The sequence below is a fragment of the Paramisgurnus dabryanus genome, chromosome 3 (genome assembly GCF_030506205.2).
Source record: "Paramisgurnus dabryanus chromosome 3, PD_genome_1.1, whole genome shotgun sequence".
Taxonomy (NCBI): domain Eukaryota; kingdom Metazoa; phylum Chordata; class Actinopteri; order Cypriniformes; family Cobitidae; genus Paramisgurnus; species Paramisgurnus dabryanus.
In genome coordinates this window covers 17,177,565-17,201,435 of record NC_133339.1, presented here as the reverse complement: position 1 = coordinate 17,201,435, position 23,871 = coordinate 17,177,565, and the positions used below count along the sequence as shown (strand labels likewise).

The 23,871-nt window shown below is 37.0% G+C and overlaps 1 protein-coding gene across 1 annotated transcript; it reads right to left on the bottom strand.

Annotated features, from left to right (window-relative positions):
- Nucleotides 1-2,748: 2,748 nt before the first annotated feature.
- On the bottom strand, nucleotides 2,749-23,588 carry ddx47 (DEAD (Asp-Glu-Ala-Asp) box polypeptide 47). The gene is made up of 12 exons (XM_065278507.1): nucleotides 23,414-23,588; nucleotides 23,010-23,103; nucleotides 22,632-22,820; nucleotides 12,531-12,602; nucleotides 9,787-9,905; nucleotides 9,513-9,584; nucleotides 8,791-8,907; nucleotides 7,709-7,855; nucleotides 6,723-6,860; nucleotides 6,543-6,613; nucleotides 3,028-3,157; nucleotides 2,749-2,945 (listed from the first exon to the last, which is right to left on the bottom strand). Exons 1-12 carry the CDS (start codon nucleotides 23,540-23,542, stop codon nucleotides 2,796-2,798), a joined length of 1,428 nt encoding a protein of 475 aa, XP_065134579.1. The 5' UTR covers nucleotides 23,543-23,588; the 3' UTR covers nucleotides 2,749-2,795.
- Between the last annotated feature and the right edge of the window lie 283 nt (nucleotides 23,589-23,871).

Here is a 23,871-nt window from a genome sequence, read left to right as displayed (position 1 = left end):
AGGATGCCATACATTAGTTGACTAATGTCCAGTTCTCTGGAATCCAAATTTGTTTGGAAATTTGCAGTCTCATGCATGGACAAATTTGTATACATTTGCCCCCTAGATCCCGTCACTCTTTCTAGCCCAAACCTACACCACATCAGGTGGGTGAGGGAGCCTATAAAGCCCACACGCTCAGTCCTGATGGACATAGCAACGTGCACTAAGATGCTGTAAATATCCGTAATGTCCACTAGATCAGACAGGCACAGAGGAGAGGAGTCTTTTTGCCCAAATAAGCTTAGGGTCAAAATGACCTTTACACCCTCAGGGACCACAGCAATGGCCTTGTCAATGGCCTGATCAAGAAGCAACAGAATACATTTTTGATCAGAAGCACAAACTGCCATCTTGGACAGATTTCCTATAGTGTTCTTTTGCAAGGTGGACCTGGCCTTTGAAAAAGAATTGAGGTCCATCAACAAGCCTTTGAAATTGGCTAAGATACATTTATATATGTCAATGGTCATAGCTCTAGCGTCAGAGTTTGTGAAAAACTGTTTTGACGCCCTCACTTTGTCCCTTGGCACAAGGGACAAAGTCAGGTGCCAACCACCATCAGCAAATGTAATCCTGACCCCATGGCATTTTTTATATTCCTCCAGCAATTCCTGGGAAAAGCTGGCAGTGTGGATGTGTTTTTTAAGAAATGCCCAAGTCCTTACTGGCCATACATCACCCAAAAAAAGCTGATGAATACGAGTACATTGTGTAGAGCAACTTCAGCTCCACAACCACCACATCAACAGAGTAACACAAGTCTTCCGGGGAGAAGTGTGGGGTGAGGAAAAAGACCAATCTCATTTCTTCATCTCTAAGGAACTCGAGAGGTGTTTAATAACCCTTATAAGCATCATATAGGCAATAGGTATTGCCCCAAGCATAACAAACCCAACCGGTCTCCAATGTGTCTAGACAAAGAATAAGCTGAAAAAGTGTTTTAGAGCATTTTGCATTAAATATTTCATGGTTTTTAATATTGCTTAAAGATTTAAATATTTTTATCTATTTATTGGAAGGTCGTAGAAACCTTAAACCAAGTTCTACCCCCCCCCAAATTCCAATGGTCAACGGCCTTTCCAATGGTACCACGCCCGACACTGTACAACGTCGGGAAATACGCGTACAAACGTTCGTTATTTTAAACATTCGTAACTCGTGAACCATACATCGTAAAAATACGGGGGTGGTACCGTTGGAAAGACCGTAATAATTAACTTATTGCAATTTTTAATAATCAGTGTCAAGATGGTTTAAAAATAAAAATCAGAATAGCACAAAATGTCCTTTGGATCTCTTGAGAGTTAAGTGACATTCTTTTCACTTATGTAGTAATATTATAAAAAAAGATAAAATAATGTCATGCATAATGTTACGGCCCATAACCAAAATTAAATAAGTGGATTGAACACATGAATCAGTCAGTCACAGACACTTAATGCACTTTCCAAGATGCCAAACGCCTTCATTTACTTTGCAACAATAACACTGATTCAAAACAAACAATAAACTCTACATAATTCAAAGATAATATTACAAACTGTTCATAATGAGGTATATTAACAAAAATATCAGTAAACAGGCAGGGACAGCTAAGGAAACAGAAGCCTGACTACAGCTGCTCTCACCATCAGTTCGTACCTGGATCCTGATAAACTAAAGCAGGTGAGTATTCCGGGCCTTTGCTTTTCTCGCTAAACTTGCTAACTAAACAAACAGTGACAGAGCTGCGGCTGCGTGTGTGAGCACAAAAGGAGAGACTGAGGCTTTGTCCACACAAAGCCGGTGCATTCCCTATCCGATTATCATTTTTCTCGTTCTAAAAAAAATAATCCGTAAACACGGCGTCGTCTCAAGAAATATCTGCGCACAAACGAAACCACTGAAACCGACTGAACCCTAACCCTAACCAGATCAGTATGGGGCGCTGTACTTCTGCCACAGATATACACTATACACGGAGAAGAAGACTTTGAGCATGCGCATAACCTTGCACGCTGTATACGAACCAAGAACAAGTGATGGCAAACGCAACAACTTCAAGAGCAAAAGCCTCTTTTTGTCTTTCTCCTGGTTGTCTTCCGTGGTGGATCTAAGAGCATGTGGCGTATGGTGTTGTCCATTATTGCTTGTTGCTCACCCCAACTGCATAAAAGCAATAGATTTTGCTGTAATAAAGCTAGTAGGCTTAGTAGCTTCTGTAGCACGAACACAATCATGTAGTCCCCCATTATTATTGTTGTTGCTGTTACGTGTGATGCTGCAGACACTTGATGTGATGACGTTTTCGCTTCACAAAATATACAGATAGGCTGTACACACGAAACCGCAAGGGTGTCGATTTCAGATTTATCCACTTTAGGACCCGGTTTCAAAAAATAGCTGTTCCAGTCTCCCAAAATGCCGGATCCGTGTGGACGAAACGCCAATACGATAAAAAATGTATACGTATAAAGTGATTCGCGTCTCCGTGTGGACAGCCACTGAGAGAGACTGCCATTATCCCATCCACGCTCTTATCCAGAGTATTGAGTTTTCACTCCTTGCTGAAGTTGCTTTTAGTTTGCTCACTGAATAACGCAAAAATGCACAGTGGGAAAAGGTCTACATGTGAATCAATACATATGAAATTAACAAGCACATTATTATCTGCATATCATTATATACCGCTGTTATGTTTCTACTTGAATAGAAAACAAGATACTGTTTTGTGAAAAAGTTGATTTATTATACACAAGACATGCAACAGACAGTCAGCGGCCACGTTTGGAGGTGCCGCCCCTCCCTCCTCGAAACGATCCACCCCTGACTTTTTTCCTAACCCCAGAAGACTGCTCTTCATCATCAGCCGCTTCTTCTCTAGGTTGAGCTCTTTTTCTCTTCTCTCCATTTTCCTTCATCTCCTGAAAGACAGAGCATCATCAGACACACTCGTTCACTCGAGAACAACCAATGCACTTGTTTCTCATGAATAGTGACACGTACGATTCTTGCAAATCTCTGAGCTTCGCTCACTCGCTCCATCAGCATCATGACTTCCTCTTCCTGAGTCGGAAAGGCGGGAAGTTTCTTCCCAATCAATGTTTCTATTCGCTGGAAGAGCTCAACATCATATCTACAAACATAGAAAACATTCAGCCAAAGAGATGCTGTTTTAAAGTACATCAAAAGTTTTTTTTTTCATTAATAAAGCCAAGCACCAAATTAAGTGTAATTTTAAAAATTCCATAAAAGTCCACTGGCACAGCTGCAAGGCTGAATACAGTTATACATCACATCTTAAAATGTTTTTTTTATTTCTGTTACCTGTTGCTTGAAAAAAACTGAACACACTAGTAAAAAAGACTCTGTTCAGATATCCTTCTTTAATGCTAAGGCTGTACTGAGGTCAGTCTGGCATTGACTCAAGGTGTGGTTTAAACGGAGACTGTGCGAGAGCAACAGGAGAAGTGGCTTCATCTTGCAATGGCAGACTGCAAAGTTTGCAGTTTCCGTAACTTTTATAGACACGGAGCATATTAATCTTGCAGAAATCTATGCAACACATTTAATCGTCCCATAAAGAGCCAGAGTCTGTGATGCTCTACCCAATAAAATTACAAATTTACACACAGCACCTTTAAATCCTAAATTGGTGATTATTCCTCATGCAAGTGTATAACGGTGTGTGTAAGAGTGAAATTGATGCATAAATGGACGGACCCGACGGGAACTTGATCCGGACCCGCGTCCACTTCATATTACAAGTGCATTAATTTCTATGTGACTGATAAATGTGTGCATTTGCTACTTTAAATATGCATATTAAACTTGTAAACAATTCGTTTAGTTTTATTTTTGTTATTTAAAAATTTCCTGTGTGACACTGTAGCCATCACACCCATATATTATGCACAGCTACTTCATGTACTACGGCATTTGATCAGTAAGTCCTTATCAATCTGAAATCACTGTTGGTTTGAGTCGTTTAAAACATGCATTTGAAAAAGCAACACTCGTCAAACATAATCATTATACATATTCTTTATTATCATGAAAATACCTGAAAAGGTTTGAAGAAGAGCAATATAAATATATCCTTAAGACATTTCCTGGAGCTACGTGTTTCTGGTTCTTCGTCTGCAGCGCATATTGAGTTTCTGCACGAGAGTGCCCCCTGGCTTATGGATGTAGCGGCATTTCACCGTAATTCATTGAGAAGCATAGCAAGCGTCATCAGCCAATTTATAGGTACACGTGCACCCCTAATTTTGCTCAGTGTCTCTGCCTACCAACCACACTTTTTTGCCATGGTTTATGCATCTAATAGAGAACAAACTGTGCCATTCTCTAATTAGGTTGCTCTGTATTTTGCACCTGGTTACTTTTGGCATATTTCTTGTGTTTATGTTTTAAAAATTTTTTTTACTTTAAATGCAAAATAAACTTTTTTTTCCTAAACTATGTGTGTTGATTTCTTATATAAACAAATGATTTACATAAAGTTTTTCCGGACCTATGAAAATGATGAGAATTCAGATTTGGACCTTTGAATATAAACTTTGAGAACCCCTGGTTTAAATGTTTATCATCAACACACACTATTTTTTAAAAGTGGAGGCAGGCTGCTCTGCTGCTCGCAGTCGCGAAGGAGTGCAGAAAAATAACGAAAAGGGCAATACAATCAAAACAAAACGAAATAAACATGAAAAGAAATAAACATGCAGGTTGCCTTACCTTACAAATTCGCTATGCATCAATTAAAATGTAATGCTTTAACATAGAACATGGCTATGTGTGTATCCAACAGTTAGGAAAAACTAAGAAAGAAGTCCAATCTCAAACATGAAAAAATTACACAGCATTCTTGCATGACTACAGGAAGAAGTCTTTTATAGATTGTATCTTAGATGCTATGTGCATATATTATGTGCAGTACTTAAGGTTTTAATCCAGACCTTCATTTACATTTTCCCCCGGTGCTGCGGGCGGAGACGAAAAACACCTTTGCAACAGGTGCATTGTGAATGTATGTGTGTGCGTAGCGGACTCCTGCGATAGGTTAAACGTCTTTCTTTTACAATCATCAATGGCTCAACGTTGCTTTTAATTAAATTGAAAAATATAAAAAGATGAAGGAGCCTAAAAAGCCTGGCCTGCGTGTATATGTATATATGTGTATGTCGTGGATGATCAGGGTTTTTTTGGGTTGCTGCTTGTGTCTTCAGCTTTTAAAAATCTTGATATTTCACGTTTGGATGAAACAAAAGCACAGTTTGCACAAGACTCGTAACTTACCTAATCAACATCACTTTCCTCATATCCAAACAATGGAGTATGACCCTTTTCGGGGAACTAACGTACGTATTTCTGCACTTTCGTCTAGTTGCTCTGCCATTATGTTCGTTCAAAATGAATGACTGTAAATTTTGTGATGCCAACTTAATTCTACCATAATACAGACCGCGCTTGCAAATATCCACTCCGTTTACTCTGACTCAGCCCATATCAAGCAAACACATTGCTTAATTCTAGACCGTCTGCTTTGTGCTCGGTCTTTACACATTAATCGCGACGATTGTCTTTAACTAACCGTGGGCCGCACATATTGTTATCATGATAAAAATACGATTAATCGTGCAGCCCTATACAGTGGATTGACGCAAAAGTGTCATTTTACCATAAAATCATGAATGTAATGCCAAGTGTGTTTAAACAGTCATGACTTTGAGCAATTTAACAGAAAGCAATGACATTTAAAATCACACTGTTGCCAGAAGACTGCGCTGTCATTCACTCTCTGCTCACGAATTGAATCCTCATGCATTTCTATGGGTTAGGGTTACTTCTAATGGAGGTGTTCAACTATAACCGTCTGTCTTACAGTTATATAATAACCGTCACACTCTTAGTTAAAATTATTAAAAACACTTTCCTTAAAACTGCTTTACTGCCAATTTATCCTGCAATAAACTACTTGTAGAACTGTTGATATGTGTTGGTATGCGTCACATTTTATATTGCATTATTTTTAGTTTGTATTACGAGGCCTAATTGTAATTGATTTGTGCATGGTCTTTGTTTTTGTAGAAGTAATTTGAATTCTATCTTATGGTTTCCCTTATTTCAACGTGCACTCCATTGTGCAGCTCAGCAAAAAAGACCGCCCAGGCAAGACCATAATCCAAGCACATGAAAGCATTAGAGTCGATGAAGTCTTGCTATTGGACCCGCAGTCCACCCATGCCTATCGATTCCTGACCCGCACCCTTATGAGTGAGATGTTTAAAGTCCCCCTGCGATGAAAATCTAATTTTTAAAGTTGCTTATAAGAAAGAAAATACTAAATGAGAAAAGAGTGTTGGGTTGCATTCAAGTTGTTTTCAAGCGTGAAGAAATTATGGTCAGAGGAAAACTTTGTCATATGTTATTATGATGCTCAAAGATGAGTTAAGTGATAAAATCATCAGCTACAGAGGGACTAACAAACAGACAAGTTTAAGAAAGAAAAAAACACTGACTGTGTGACAAATGTGATGGATTTTCCCGATCTCCCTGCTCTCGCAGTGCGGCCCACACGATGAATGTAATCCTGAAGAAATAAGGAGGGTTTACATTAAAAAACAAAACTCCAGAGAAAAGCGTGTGTGTGTGTGTGTGTGTGCGCGTGTCTGTCAGTCTGTGTGTGCGTGCGAGTTTACCTTTGAGTGTGTTGGGATGTCAAAGTTTATGACACAGTCCACATGTGGTATATCCAGCCCACGAGACGCCACATCAGTGGCCAGCAGCACTGAACGAGACTTAGACTTGAACTTGTTTAGAGCTCCCAGACGTTTGTTCTGAAAAACAAAACCACCATCAGCATCAACACTTCCTAAAGATCAACAACAGACGCCAATATCTTAATGTGAAGAATCTTTTTCTCTCAAAGGCAGAATAAACTTTAATGTAAAGCTGCTGTGAAACCATCTGTACTGAATCAAACGCTAGAGAAATAAAACTTTCACAACAATGACAAGAGATTTTAAATGTTGGACATTGATGTGTTCTCTCTCTCTCTCTCTCTCTCTCTCTCTCTCTCTCTCTCTCTCTCTCTCTCAATTTTAATTCAATTTTCAATTTAAAGAACTTTATTGGCATGATTGTGTCACTTACAATATTGCCAAAGCATTATACATAAAACAAGAAACATACAATAACACAATATTAACAAACATTAAGGTGCAATTAAGCTAAGGTGCTGGGTGATGGATGAAGTACTATTGCAAATAAAATAAAATAGAATCAGAGGATATTTACAATATAAAGTAGACTTTGAAATATAAACATTTGAAGTATACAAATATACATTTATGGAGGCAGATGAGAGGTAAAATAAAAGTACTGTACAAGATCAGGGCTGTGGATTATTTCTGATGGTGTGTAACTGATAAATGAATTTAGCAGCAACTGATGGGTGTCTGTCTTCCCCCAGTAACATCTTCATTTGATCTGAATCTGAAGAGTTATGAAACTCTGGTATGAGCTTTGAGATTTTGTCAAAGTGTTTTTCTCTAAGATCTTTATATTTACCACAGTAAAGGAGAAAGTGTGTGTCTCTCTCTCTCCCTCGCTCTCAGCTAAATCAGCATTATATTTAAAAAAAAAAAACACATATGTGATAATTAGTTTGATTCTGAGCATGTACCTGACTCATCTGTCCGTGAAGAGGAATTGCTGTGATGCCAAGGTTTCTGAGCAACAGCGCCACCCGTTGAGTGTTATTACACGTGCTGCAGAAAACCATGAAGGAATTTCCAGCCAGTTCATTCAAGATAGAAACCAGATAACAATCCTAAAACACAAACATCAATATATATCATCAGCTGCACACATTACAGTCACTTTCATGAGGATTTATAATAAACTATGAGTTAGTTTTATGTGTGTGTGCGTAGTAAATAAAGCAGAAGCTGGAGAACAAAACTATTCAATTATTTATTGACAGAGCCACAGAAGACTTAACTTTGCTTAATACTTTCATATAAACATGTTCTAGTTTCAACTTAGATAGAAAAGCATTTTATACGATTTATAAACTCTGGTGCGCATCTTGAAACAAAACTATGGCACTGATGTATCTTGAGATATGTTAGTTGGAGCTAAACTCTGCAGGGCACCGGCTCTCCAGGATTGGGAGTGAAGAACACTGACTTAAAGGCAGTATTTAAACAACTTCGACCTGGGACACACTGGATATTTATAATTTGAGATCGAAGAGGCTCCAAAGTGTCCAGGAGCAGCAAAATAATCTCAACACCACACATCAGAGGTTTTTTGGACAAAAAAATGAGCTACAGTAATCACTAATTGGTTCACGACCCCTCTCAAACACTGAAGGTGCAAATCTCAAATTTTTGGGAAAAAAATATGGTGGGGAAAATGTTCATACAACAGAAAATGCTGTAGGTAACTAACAATATACTGAACACTACTAAACATAAACAACTTATATCACCACCTAAAATAAAATGTCATATTTATCCATAATTCTTGAGCATATAATTATTTTTAGATATTTTTCAAGTGCTTGAATTTAAAAAGCCAATCAGTTGTCCAACCCTAACCTAACCCTAACGTTCAATCATGTGTCCTGTCATCAGTTTTAATGGTTGTCCATATTTTCAAACATTCAACATACAGCTTCTTAACCTAACACAATGAACAATGTCTTGATATATTCTGATCCCTATAACAGCAGTAGGATTTGTGAATAGTTTCTTCTTAAACCTTATATTTGGATGGGATGAATATGTAATACTGCTGCAGTTTGTCTACGGTGGCGTATTTGGTGGAAACGGCACATTTGACAGGATCTCGTAGCGCCGCCCGCTGGAGTTTCTGCACCTGAAATGAGTAACACAAAACATTAACGTCCCTGTCAGTGCTGTCGGTTCACAACACTCACAGCTTTAAACTCTTACACCCTGAAGCTATTTTGGGGATTTTCGCCTGGATTTGGCCTACCCAATTTCAAAAGCTTCTCATACCCACAAGCAGAAGTGCACATACAAAAGTTTGGTATCATTATACAGGAAACCCTTTGAAATTACATAAAACACTGTTAAAAGTGCTCAACATGGTTGTATGTGTTGTCAGTCCTCTAATAAACACAAAAATAAGTAGGTTCTTTTTGATGTTTTTTTTATGAAGTCTGTATTTAAAAGTGTATAACTCTGGCCCTGAGTGGTAATATTAAATCATATAAAAAATTGTGGGGGGGTGATAGTGTAAATTAAGTGTAAATAACTTTCTTACAGTAAAACATATCTCAAAGTGATGCATATCTGCAGAAAGTAGAGTCTCTAAGCTTTCAAACAGTATCTCATATGTGGTACTGGGTCCATGACAGACCATTAAAAATTAAAAGAATGTTTTATATTAAGTCAAAATAAAATAATTCTGGACCCGGTACAGGGTCCACAGAGTCAAACAAGTTAAACTCTTTCTACCTTCTTCGTCATTGTTGCTGAAAACAGGAAAGTTCGTCTCTCTCGAGGAATCACTTTCAGAATCTTGTCCACCTGACAACACAGAAACTCATTGGGTGAAATATTTCTATACCTCAATGATATGATACCATATTACTATCCTACCCCCAAGAAACAATATTATTCACAATAATCTTTATAGTGACCAGCATTCACAAACTACAGGACCAGAATGAAAACTCTGAGTCAGATAAAACACTGTATTGTTAGAGATCATATACAGACGTGTGTTTACCTCAGACTCAAAGTCCATGTTGAGAATGCGGTCGGCTTCATCCATCACCAGGTACTTCAGCGCTCGCAGGTTAAAGCCTTTGGTATTTTCTAGATGATCTATCAAGCGGCCTGGAGTTGCTATGAGAGATCAAATGTGAAGAAGCATTATAATGAAATAATATGGGTAATGTGAATCGGATTGAACACAGTGAGCTTTTTTAAAAGGATAGTTTGGTTAAAAATGATATTAAACCCATGATTTCCTCATCATCAAGCAGTCTGAGATGCATATGTCCATCATTTTTCAGACCAACACATTTTCAGAAAATGTATTGGGTCCGCTCCCTTTGTACAAAAAAATTTCCATTTATCTTCCACAAAAGAAATCCAAACAGTTCCAGGGAGGTAAACAAAGGCCTTCTAAGGGAAATCCGTGTGGTGGTGGTGTAGAAATTTCTGTTTTTAAAACTTAATAGCGTAAAATTACCAGCTTCCAGTAACGCCACCATCTTAGTAGCGTCACATTTAGATTAGAGCGTATGCAGTTTGCGGAGGGTTCTTTGCTATCCACATGTCGTCATACGTCACTAAGAAAAGTGTGTACACTACGCTGACACTCTCTCCTGAATACAGAGGAGTCTAAGGGTGCACCCACACTATCCAAACCAAACTGCGCTGGTTAAGCACGACCGGGCCCACTTGCAGAGGTGGGCTGGAGCTCGATTCACTTGTACTTTTGTGAAGAACAGATGCACCTTTTTTAACAACTGAAAGATCTAGGACAGGGGTGTCAAATTCAAGGCCAGCCGCCTCATTTTATCTGGCCCGTGAGACTTTACAATTATTTTGTTAATATTATAATTTTTATTTTGTGCAGGGTATTTCCTGCATTATTTTTTTAGCAGCTGCCAAAACTAATTATTGTCCCTCTAAAGTTTCTCAATGCGAAGGCTGCAGCCTCCGGAGGTCGCATTTCTAGGCTGCTACGTCTTATATATATATATATATATATCATGTATATATAACCTTTATTTAACCAGAAAGAAAACTCATTGACATTAAAAATCTCTTTTCCAAGAGCGTCCTGGCCAAGACAGCCAGCAGCACAAATTAGCAAGGTTACAGACATGACAACGTATAACATTAACATATAGCATAATACAATACATAGCAAGTTAAAAGATCATAAAATATCCAAGTGTCAAATATATTATCACAAGCGAAAACAACAGCAGGGATCGTCGTAACATATCATCATAACATTTACAGCCATTTTGAATAGCCTTCATGCAGGGCCTGAAGTTAACTTTTTGACCACCTGCCACATTGACTTTTTACCAGCCAGTTTTGTTTTTTCCTAAATAGTGAATGATAACGATGTCTTTATTATATTAATTACATCTTCATAATCCTCACATGGGAATCCTTGCTCCGCAATGGAAAGTTAAGTTTATAAGTGTTAAAAGACAAAGTGAATAGACGCATCGTGTGCTCACAGATACTGAATTGCATGCATCCAATGTCTTACTAATGCTTTATAAAATCACATCTTTAAAATAGCCTACAGTCTTGTGTGTGCGTGTGTGAATGCTCAAGACAGTGAAGTTTAGCACATTAGCGTATTATGTCATACTTTGTGCTGTCATGTATAATTGTTTAATAATATATACTTATTTGAGCATGCTTCATGCAATTAAAACTTCTGTTTTAATTGTGATATGTCTTTCGAAGCAAGAAAGCTTCAATGTGAATGAAGCACAATAGACGATATACACTGAGACAATGGCTGAAGTAATATGCAGCAAGTCGGCTATATGGTTACTCGGATCAGAAGAGACTGAAATAACTGGAAAAAAGTTACCCTCCAAGAATCAAGTTTTATGTGTGTTGCGCGTTTTTAAATGGTACCGTTTTTGCAAAAACATGTGATTTCAGAAATATTCAAAGGCTTTGAGCAACCTCTAGATATTGTATGAACAATTCAAAATTTTGAACAGTGTGCTTTTATTGATATCCTAACACATTTAGGGGTGAGAGTTGAACAATTAAAAAAAAATTGGCACATTATAAGGATCAACCCTAATGACTAAGTCACCCAATGGACATTTTTTTAGAATAAAGCCTTTAAAGGAATAGTCTACCCTTTTGCCATATTAAACTATGTTATTACCTCAACCTAGATGAATTAATACATACCTATCTTTTTTCAATGCGTGCACTGTACAGCGCGTTATGAATGTGTTAGCATTTAGCCTAGCCCCATTCATTCCTATGGTACCAAAAAAAAGTTTTATTTTGTGGCACCATACTTACTGGTATAACTCCTCATGTAACAGTCTTTAAATAGGGAAAAGACGGAAGTGTTTGGTGGCTTCCCTGTTTGGTACCATAGGAATGAATGGGGCTAGGCTAAATGCTAACACATTCACGACGCGCTGTACAGTGCACGCATTAAAAAAAGATAGATATGTATTAATTCGTTTAAGTTGAGATAATAACATAGTTTAATATGGCAAAAGGGTAGACTATTCCTTTAAGTCATGTCCTTTGCTAGTTTATGATATCCAATGCATTTATATATAAAACCTTGAACACACAAAAATACTACCAATATAACCCAGAGAATTTCTTGAGTTTGTAATTAATACTATAATATAAAGAAATGATCTAGATTTAACCCCTAACTTGTCTTTTTACACCTTCATATTCAGAGATTTTGAGAATTGTACAACAGAAGATTAAAGATTTATATAATGTTCTTACCAATGATGATGTGAGGTTTCTTAGCAAGTACAAGCGACTGAGACATCATATCAATTCCTCCAACAACAACAGCTGAAACACAAACACACAATCATCTCTGAATAAACAATCCTTTAGGGTTATTACATCAGTCACTGCCTAACAGAGCACACAAAAATGATTTTAATTTTGCTTTGATCCCAATCATTTATTTTAATGTAAAGTGTTAATCTTATTTATATTCTATACAGTCAATCACCCGCAACGTTAATTGTTGCTGTAAATCACTGCTATAAAGAATACTTTAAAAGTCATTTTAATTGTAACATAATTATTATGATCCTCATCAATGGTGAACAGTAAATGAGTCGCATGCTTTAAGACACAATAGTGATGTCCGATTCATTTTAGTGAACATATTGAATCAGTTCCTAAATCAAATTGACTGATCTTACAGCAGTCAGTGCACAGATTTAAACATCAAATCTGAATCTGATTTAAAGTCACTGAATTGTTCGTTCTTGTCTGATTTAAATGTGAAAGACTGATGGTACGTTGGATTGATGACTTTCATGATTGTCAGAAGGAAACCTGATGTAAAACCCATTGTGTGATTGAACACATTAGGGATGGGAATCGCAGGATACCTCACGATATGATTCGATGCACGATACATGGCTACGATAACGGTGACACCAGGATGCAGTGATTCTCTAATACTTGCTAACCCTATGATGATACATAACAATATCTGACAAACTATAAAAACAAAATGCCCAGGAAAAGATTAAGTGCAATTTTTGTCTCTTTATGCAAGTCCACAACATGTTTTTTTAGGTACAGGGATCTAGGGTTGCTGAAGTGACAGAATTTTCTAACCCTAACCGGGTTCAACTCTGCTGAATTCAGGCAGCAGACACATTCAGTTGTTAGTGTGTTTGCTCTCTCTAACAAAACTAAATTATTTAATTACAAGAAAATATCAAAACACTGAAACACAATTTTTTTTTGGGGGGGGCGGGCTCGCAAACTTCTTATCTTTCAAAATTAGTCTAATCATTCATGTGTTTAGCGCTACCCTGAGGAGCCATAAAGTAATGAGGCTGGAAAATCTATTCAAAGCATCTTGTTTATTAATTAATTTATTGTTATTTTATGCCAGCGTATCGGTTGTCATATTACCAGAGACAGTCCAACGATTCATCACTGTGTCGATATATCGCCCCACCCCTAGAACACATTAGTGTATCGCCGCCTGTATGAGTTAGCCTATATAAGATTAATAACTAAAAATAATAGCAATGCTTCCCACAGCAATAGCACATATTTTAGTAAATGGAAATTTTGTATTTTACAGATGAATATTAAATGTCTGCATCCACTAATCTAGCTTGACAATACAAAGTCAAGAATCTCGGTTCCGATACTTTTCGGTACTTTTCATGAAAAGGGAGAACCACTCTCAAATATCATTGCTGTGCTTTATTTTAAAACTGGGACAACATTCTAATAATATAACACACTAATAAATGAACATATGAACAGCAGATTTATTAAACATTTGAACAAAATATGAAAAACATCTCTATATGCAGTGGTTATAGTGATAACTGCTAACATTCACTTAACCATAACATGGCAATGGAAACGTGAGTTGCACACAACAACATGAAATGTGTCTCTTGCAAATCTGGGATGCGTTCATTCTTAAAAGTATCGACACTAATACATTTAGGAACCGTGAAGTCTTTTTATTTCAGAGAATCGCGGTACTTTTGAAGTATCGATGCATCGTGCAACACTAGTACTGACCAATGAATACTTGAAATATGAACTCTGCGATTCAACTCCTCCCATTAAAGAGAGCAGTGGTGTGAAGAAACTAAAATAAAAGTTGTTATTTGGAGGCAGGGCTCGACATTAATGCTTGTCTGGGAAAACTAAATGTGAGAGAGTATTTGACTTGCCCAAGCGAACAAGTAACTTGAAATTGCCACACATGCGGACATGTCATGTAACCAGGCTGATTAAACGCGGGGTTGGGGTCAAAGCGGAGCTCAGTGATTTTTGTACAGTAGAGATGAAGTGAAGATTTAACCGCTGGATTCACATGGACTATTTTAACTAAGTCTTTACTGCCTTGAACGTGGTAGTTGCAATACTGTCAATCGGGGTCATAAAGTTCTTAGATTTCATCTTAATAGGTTGGTTTCACGTGACGTCACATTGCTGTTTCGCGAAAGCGCGAAACTCAGATGGAGGGCAGGAAGTGAAGTAGCTGGATCTGCCGTATGTTAAAATGCCTATGTTTTGTGTAATTTACGGCTGTTCCAATCGTTCTAACCGAGAAAAAGGAAAGGGGGTTTATAGAGTTCCAAAGATTGTCGTTCATAAAGGTGAAAAATGTAAAAATCTCACAAAACAACGACGGAAAAAGTGGATTTTAAGCGTACGTCTGCCGTCGGTAGGAGCAAACTCTGCTAATGCCCGCAGCGATCACTTCGTCGGAGGTATGTTGATGGTTTTTGTGGCTGTGTTTATATAACATTAGGTTGACGTTAAATGCTCATTTACGTAGTAATGATTATTAAAGGCGCTCTAAGCGAATTGACGCGTTTTAGACCATAAAACATTTTTTGTTACATACAGCAAACATCTCCTTACTATCTGCTTGCTGCCTGTCCGCTGATCAAACTGTAAAAAACGCGATCTCTGTAGACAGCCCAGGCTTCACAAACTGCAATATAAACACAGTTGCCAAACCTAGCAGCACAAAACAAAACAAACGGTTCCAGCCAATAAAAGACAAAAAGGATTTGGGGGTGGGGGTTGGGCGCGTTTATGAAAGCACGGAAGGGAGGGGGAGGAGTTAGCTACGCTCCGTCTGTTTGAAAACAATTCAAACGTCAACAAAAACTAACGTCTCGCAGATTCGCTTAGAACGCCTTTAAGTAACCGGTAGTCTAATGGACTTCATTTCTACTTTTTAGGCTGCCCTAGTGCTTTTTTTGATCATGTGATCACGCAGCACGCAGCATGCTATCCAGACGCTGCTCAAGCTTTTCGAATTTAACTTGAAAAGACTCTTTAAAAATTAAAACTAAGCTTCACAAACTAAAGGAAAAGAAAAATGCCGCCGAAAATGAAAATTGATGAAATGGAGGAAATAAAGAAATCATTGAGTTTTATGTCGGAAGAGTTGAGCAAAGTCTCTAAACAACAAACAAAACTCATGGAGCTAATGGACGAAGTGAAACTCCTTAAAACAATAATAAAAGAAAAGGATGAACGGATTATGAATCTGGAAAGGAAAGTTGACGATTTGGAACAATACACCCGTATGGAGGATATAATCATAACCGGATTGGAGACACGACATCGAACGTATGCCAGAGCGGCAGCGAGTGTTGATAAAGGTGAGGACGCACCGGCTCATGAACTACAAACATTAGAACAACAAATAATACAGTTCTTCAACAATCTCAACATGCCGATTAAAAGTAATGACATCGCTGCTTGCCATACGTTTCCTAAAAGGGAAAATGGAAAGGCGAATATTGTAGTTCGCTTCATTAATCGCAAAAGCAAATTGGAATTGCTCAAGGAAGCAAAGAAATTGTCTGGAACCGGAGTTTACATAAATGAACATTTGACTAAAAAGAATGCTGATATAGCACGACAAGCGCGTATTCTCCGACGACAAAATAAAATACAGGCAACTTGGACAAGAAATTGTAAAGTTATGATTCGTCAAATTGGTCCTCCAGAATCTGCAAAAGTCATATGGATAAAAGAACCCAAGGACTTGGATCCATACAGGAATTAAATCTCAAAACGGTGTACTATGTGAATCTCTCTGATAATCAATTGCCGAATGTGATAATGAAAGTTTACTCAACATGACTGAAGTGTTAAAAAACTCTACTCCAACTTCAGATGATGGAAATGACACGGAATACGATCAATCCGGAACATCTAACTGCGATGCGATGAAAGAAACACGCAGTATAAACATGAAGTGTTTTGAGTTTACTGATTATAAGAATTACGACATGGAGAATGAAATTGATCCAGAGAACCATTTTTACACAAACAATTGCAACTGTGAGTATTACACGAACGAACAATTCAAATCTACTATAAAGATGCATAATGCTTTATCAATAATACACTTCAACAGTCGAAGCTTGTATACCAACTTTGGGGAAATTAAGGACTACTTAAAACAATTTCCTAATTTTCATATCATTGCTTTCTCAGAGACTTGGTTAAATGTAAATAGAGAATGTGACACCAAACTTGATGGGTATGATTTATACAATGTGAATAGAACTAACAAAAAAGGAGGTGGGGTAGCTTTATATGTATGTAGTGAGTTTAATAGTAAAATAGTAAAAAATATGACAACAAAAATAGACAATATTATGGAATGTGTCACTGTGGAAATAATGGTTAAAAAATTGCAAACGATCCGGGTAAGCTGTATATATAGGGCTCCAGGGTCATGTATTGATACATTTAACAGTAAAATTGTGGAAATGTTTGATATGTCAAAGGTAACCTTTGTTTGTGGTGATTTCAACATTGATTTATTGAATGCGTCTAAATTACAAACACATAGAGACTTTATGGATACTATGTTTAGTTTAGGTTTTTTTCCCACTATTATAAAACCATCAAGAATTACAGCCAATAGTTCAACATTAATTGACAATATTTTTACAAATGTAGTTCATAGTAGAATAGAAAGTGGTCTCCTTATAAATGATATAAGTGATCATTTACCTGTCTTCAGTACACTTCAACATTTTTTTCAGAATCAAAAAGTAAATAAACAAGGGGAATATAATTTAAAACGACTTAGAACCACAGCTTCCATAAAAGCCTTTAAACATGAACTAAGTGTACAGACCTGGAATGAAGTCTACTCAATTAATGATCCAAATGAATCTTATGATAACTTTTTGTCTATTTTTACCTATTTACTCAACAAACATTGTCCTATGCGCATACAAAAACAGTCAAAGTATGAAGCTAAACCCTGGATCACTAAAGGACTCCAAAATGCATGTAACAAGAAGAATCTTCTATATAAATTTTTTTTAGAAAAAAGAACAAAGGAAGCCGAACTTAAATATAAACAATATAAAAATAAGTTAGTGAATATATTAAGGAAAACTAAAAAGGACTATTATAATAATTTACTAGAGAAACATAGAAGTAACATTAAAGAGACTTGGAAGGTACTAAATAGTGCAATTAAAGGAAATACTAAGAAAAGTGAATATCCTAGGTACTTCATAAATCAATTGAAAACTATAATTAATCCAATCGATATTGCTAATGAATTTAATAATTATTTTGTAAATGTAGGAGCCAATTTAGCAAACAATATAGTGCAACCAGAATCAAAGGCAGGTGTGGAAGTTGACATAATTAATTCAAATACAAGCTCAATATTTCTAAAATCAGTAGATGAAAATGAAATAATAAATATAATAAATAAATTCAAAAATAAAAAATCAACTGATTTTAACGATATAGATATGGCAATAGTTAAGGAAGTTATAACATTTGTCGTTAAACCATTAACCTATATTTTTAATTTATCTTTCCAAACTGGAGTTTTTCCGGACAATATGAAAATAGCTAAAGTTATCCCTATTTACAAAAACGGTGACAGCCATTTACTTTCAAATTATAGACCAATTTCTCTTCTTTCACAGTTTTCAAAAATATTAGAAAAACTATTTGAACTGAGATTAGATAGTTTCATTAAAAAATATAAACTAATAAGTGATCATCAATATGGTTTTCAAGCAAATCGATCCACAGAAATGGCTGTAATAGAGCTGGTTGAAAAACTGACCTCTGCAATAGAAAATAAAAATCATTCAGTTGGAATTTTTATAGATTTGAAAAAAGCATTCGACACCATTGATCATAAAATATTATTAAAAAAACTTGAAATAAATGGTATTAGGGGTGTTGCATTAAGATGGATTAGTGACTATCTCAGGAATAGATTTCAGTTTGTGCAATTTATCAATGGCAGGTCTGACCTACAGAGGGCTACTTGTGGGGTTCCACAAGGATCAGTCCTTGGACCAAAGTTATTTTTATTATATATTAATGATATTTGTAATGTGTCTACTCAATTAAATTGTGTTTTATTTGCAGATGATACAACTTTGTTTTGTTCAAATCAAAATTTGGGACGGCTTCTGGACATAGTGAAAGCAGAAATGAAAATGTTAAAAAAAATGGTTTGATGTAAATAAACTGTCATTAAATTTAAATAAAACTAAATTTATGTTATTTAGTAACAAACAAATAAATACAAACGTTGAGATTAGAATTGACAATTTTGAACTAGAAATGGTAAATGAAATTAAATTTTTAGGGGTCATTATTGATCATAAGATTAGTTGGAAACCCCACATAACCTACATAAAGTCAAAGATTTCTAAGACTCTGGCTATTTTGTCTAAAACAAAACATATTCTTGATTTAAAGGCCTTAAAAATACTTTACCAGTCTCTAATACTACCGTATATGACTTATTGTGTAGAGATTTGGGGAAATACATACAAAACAATAATAAAACCAATTGTAATTCTCCAAAAACGTGCTATACGGACTATAAATAAAACAGATTATTTTCACCCAACCAACAAGTTATTTACAAATTCTAATTTATTAAAATTTGATGACTTAGTGGAATTCAAAATAGTTAAAATAATGTTTAAAATAATAAATAATAAACTTCCTGACTGTGTCCAGAACTTGTTTCAAATGAAATCAATCTCCTATGATCTTAGAGGAACTCTTATGTTAAGTAAACCCCGAATTAGAACTAATGTTAAACAAAGAAGTCTGTCAGTTCAAGGAGTTACACTGTGGAATAGCCTCGATAACGAGATGAAAATTTGCAAATCCATTAGTAGATTTAAGAAATTATATATAAAAAAAAAGATTACACTATATAAAACAAATCAAACTTAGTTTCTTTTCTTTTAGTCATTACATGCAAGATGAATTTGGGTCTTTGTGTTGTGTGTAAAACAAATGATATGTAAAAAGGATTGGCGTAATAAGCATACGCTTCAGCCAATACCTTTTCGGTCAACCTTTTCTTTTTTTTTAAATAATTGTTTATATTGCAATTTAATGTTTGTGTTTATGTTTGCTTGTAAATTGTCTTTTTTTTCTTTTCTTTTTTTGAAATTGACCGAAATAAACTTTAACTAACTAACTAACTAACTTTGTGTGACGCTAAGTCGGAATGGGCTCCGACATTCAACCTCGGTTAACTTACCAAAAACTAAACTCAAATCATAGGCATCTCTGCCACGAGAGCAGATGACGAAGTTTAAGGAACACCAACAAAGACGGTCGGAATGTACAGAGGCTATTGGATCTCCAATAGACAGCTGAGAGCCCGGATCTGACGCAGACAGCCGAGAGCTCCGAACCGAAGCAACCAGCTGACAACTACTCAAAATCAGAGGGCATCAGTGGGAATGGGATAAAATGATCAAGGTAAATTATTGTACTAAGATGTGTAACTAGCATTATTATTAAATGTTACAAATGTGATTGTCAGAAAATCACCCTGTGTAATTGGACCAGAGAACTTGAATGTTTGTAAAAAGGTTGTCAGCCAACTCCACAACAATTCACATAATTCATATTCATGAATTTCAGGTGAAACTCAAAAAATTTGAATATTGTGCAAAAGTTTATTTCAGTAATTCAACTTAAAAGGTGAAACTAATATATTATATAGACTCATTACATGCAAAGTCAGATTTTCAAGCCTTTATTTGTTATAATTTTGATGATTATGGCTTACAGCTTATGAAACCCAGAATGAAAAATTAGAATATTGTAAAAAGGTTTCACCTATAAGTTGAATTACTGAAATAAATGAACTTTTGCACAATATTCTAATTTCTTAAGTTTCACCTGTAACTAATTATGCTCCCCACTGCAATATTGCAGGCTATGCAGATGCCGGATGCCAGACTGAGCTGATGCTGGATGACATTGAGAAGATGAAGGATGTTCTGAGACATAACACAACAGAGCTGAGAGATCTTTGGACCAAACCATGAAGATGACAAAGTTCTACACAGGGCTCCCCAACTTCTTAGTTTAAATTCACATTTTTTAGCTGTCACATGTGGTCCTATGTCTTTGCTGTCTAAATTTGAATACCGTAGTTCATTTGAGTTTGCTAAATAAATGTAAGAGCTGTCCAAATTGAAAACAACCTTCACTGACATCTTAAAACACATCAGTGCCCTTTGTTTTGCTTCAAAATGCACACAAGTAATGTTTTTAGTAAGGCATGTTTGTTAAAACTAGTTATATTTCATAATTAAAAACTAAGGCCTAGTCCTGGCTGAAAGATTTAGCTTGAAGATTTATAAATGCCTGTTATTTGCTGTGTCTTGTCTAATCTTTGGGAGTCTGTCATCCCATTAGAGTAAAGAGGAGGGAGGGTCATCAGTCACATCATCTGTTTTCAAATGTAATATTTTTATCCACTAATCTAATTGTACTGGCAATATGTATTATATGAAATGAAATGGATGCCAATGTATTATTGCACACCATGTTCTTGTAGTTATTATAACAATTGTTTAAAAAATCTTGTAAATAAACCAATGGCATTTAATCACAACAATATTCAAAATCTTGTCTCATACGGCACTATTGATTTAACAGAAATATATCACACAGCCTACTTTAAAGAGTGCTTGGAGTTCATATCCCTTCATCACATTACACATGTAAGTTTGTTTGCTGTCGCAGTATTTCTGGAAGTATACAGTTTCTAAAAAAAACATTCAACTTTAGGAATCACACCATTCCAAAGTTTAAGATCTGGCAAAAAAATCCTTTCAACAAAAATTCCATTACAGTAGTAGTTAAGACTTTGGTCCAGCGTGACATTATCCCCATCTATACGATGTCTGAAGGACCAGATAGTCGGTGATGTCAACCGCCTTGACTGTCAGTAAATCTTTCAGTTCTACCGAAAACTCACTCATCTTCATGAGGTAAGGGTCACGTCTAATGGCTGGTTCACACGGCAGGATAATTAGGCCGATTTTAGCCCCGATTCACCCATTCCGACAATCTTAAGGATGCTCCGATAATCGTAAAATAAACTGATCAGATTTTCTTGCCGTGTGTGGTGTGTTTAGACTGCTCTCGTCTACTCGGAAGCACCTCGGGACCGCTCCGATCTCAAATCGGGGATATCCAACATGTTGGATTTTTTTGGCCCGATTTCTTCTCGTGTGTGGTGTCTCCCGGGGACAAACGAGCATGCAGCCTGTGGACTGTGACGTGTAGCCAATCAGAAAGCGAGGTGACGAGGAAGCGAGGATGTACCGGTGTCATGTAAACAAAATCACGAGTCACAACAACTCACATCCATATCATGATGTAGCAAGTATAGTCCATGCTCCCGTTGTCTTGTCTCCGCTTCTTTGACCATCGCCTTTTCTTTTGAGAACGTTTTTTGTCGGTTAAAAACAAACTGCAAACTATCGCCACTGCATCCTCTTCGTCCGCCATGATTGTTTACTCTGAAATCACGTTTGATCTCGAGAGATTTTGCGAGATTTCCCGTCTGACCTGGGACTGCTCGGGAGTCAAATCGGTTCGTGTGTGATGTGTTGATTTTGCCATGTGGCGGCGCACCACTAACTGTACGACCAAAACTGTTAGACCTGCGATGTTTTATCGCCGTGTGTGGGGTCTCTCAGGGTTGGAAAATCGGCCGACGATTTTAAATTCGTACGGTCTGAACCAGCCTTAACATATGTTAATAAACTCCTTGTATCTATGTCTTGAAACTGGATCTAAATCTGTACAATACGGACTCTCTGCAACGGTTCCCTCCATAGACGTATTCAGATTTTTACTTCCTGCCCGCCATCTGCCCTTAGTCCCGCCCTCGCGCGTCATCAAAATCACGTGACTGAAACCCTGCTATTTATGTGGAATGAAAGAGGGCGAGTAATTAATCAAAAAAAAGCATTGTCTGCAGACTTACAGTAGTACTGTAGATTACTCATATAGGCTTTGTGTGTTTGTGTGCGTTACCTGTCTTAACCCCAATACTGGAGCCCAAAGCCTCAAACTGTTCTGAGATCTGAAAGGCGAGTTCTCGTGTGGGTGTCAGTATGAGCGAGTGCAGCCGCTGCGCAGACGTCAGGAGAGACTGCAGGATAGGAAGAGCAAACGCTCCAGTCTTCCCCGAACCCGTCTCTGCTAAACCGATGACATCACGACCTGAGAAACACACAATGCAGCTAAAAACAACACACACATACAAAAATAACACCACACACACAGACAGCAGTAACACACACACACACACACACACACACACACACACACACACACACACACACACACACACACACACACACAGCAGTAAAACAGACACACATGTGCATGCAGACAGCAGTGGCTTCTTACCCTCTAGAGCTACAGGAATCGCCTCCACCTGGATCTTTGTTGGTTTCTTCCATCCCAGTTGATCACAAGCTTCACAAAGAACTTCAGTGACACCCTAACACACACACACACACACACACACACACACACACACACACACACACACACACACACACACACACACACACACACACACACACACAAAATCATCATCATCATCCACCCACACACACGCACGCAGTGTCAATATATTAGCAAGTATAATTTCAGATTAAAATACAAATATAAATGTGACTAAAAATGAAGTTAGCGAGTTATCTTAAGTGTCATTACAACACAACGTGTAGTGCGTCAATAATCAAACATGTCTGTAAAAGCGGATCAGATCAGATGATGTAATAATGTTTGTCAGTTGTGTTCCTCACCAGATCTTTAAAAGTCTTCTGTGTCTCTTCTGTCAGTGCGTCTTCATTCATTTCACTCTGTGTTGTTTCATCTTCTGCTGTTTCTGTGTTTATCTCTTCACGTAAACTTGTTTCGCCTTGATCCGCCATGTCTGCCGCACGTCACCACCACGTGTTACGTTTTAGAATATCGCGCATGACCGGAAGTGGACTATGACGCGAAGTGGTTTCTGGGAAATAAAGTTCATTTTTAGGCACTTGTCGCAACTGCACAACACTCACTCGATCAAGTTGACTTTTGAGACTTTGGTGACGGGACAATAATGACTGATGTCTTCGCACCTCTGATTAATGGTTTGGTTTGATCAGTGACACGCGGCTAGCCTAGAAATCTAGACGCACCCTAGCGGCCGCAAAATATATTTGCTGCCAGGGTTTAGTCTAGGCCAGTGGTTCTTAACGTTATTCCTGGAGGCCCA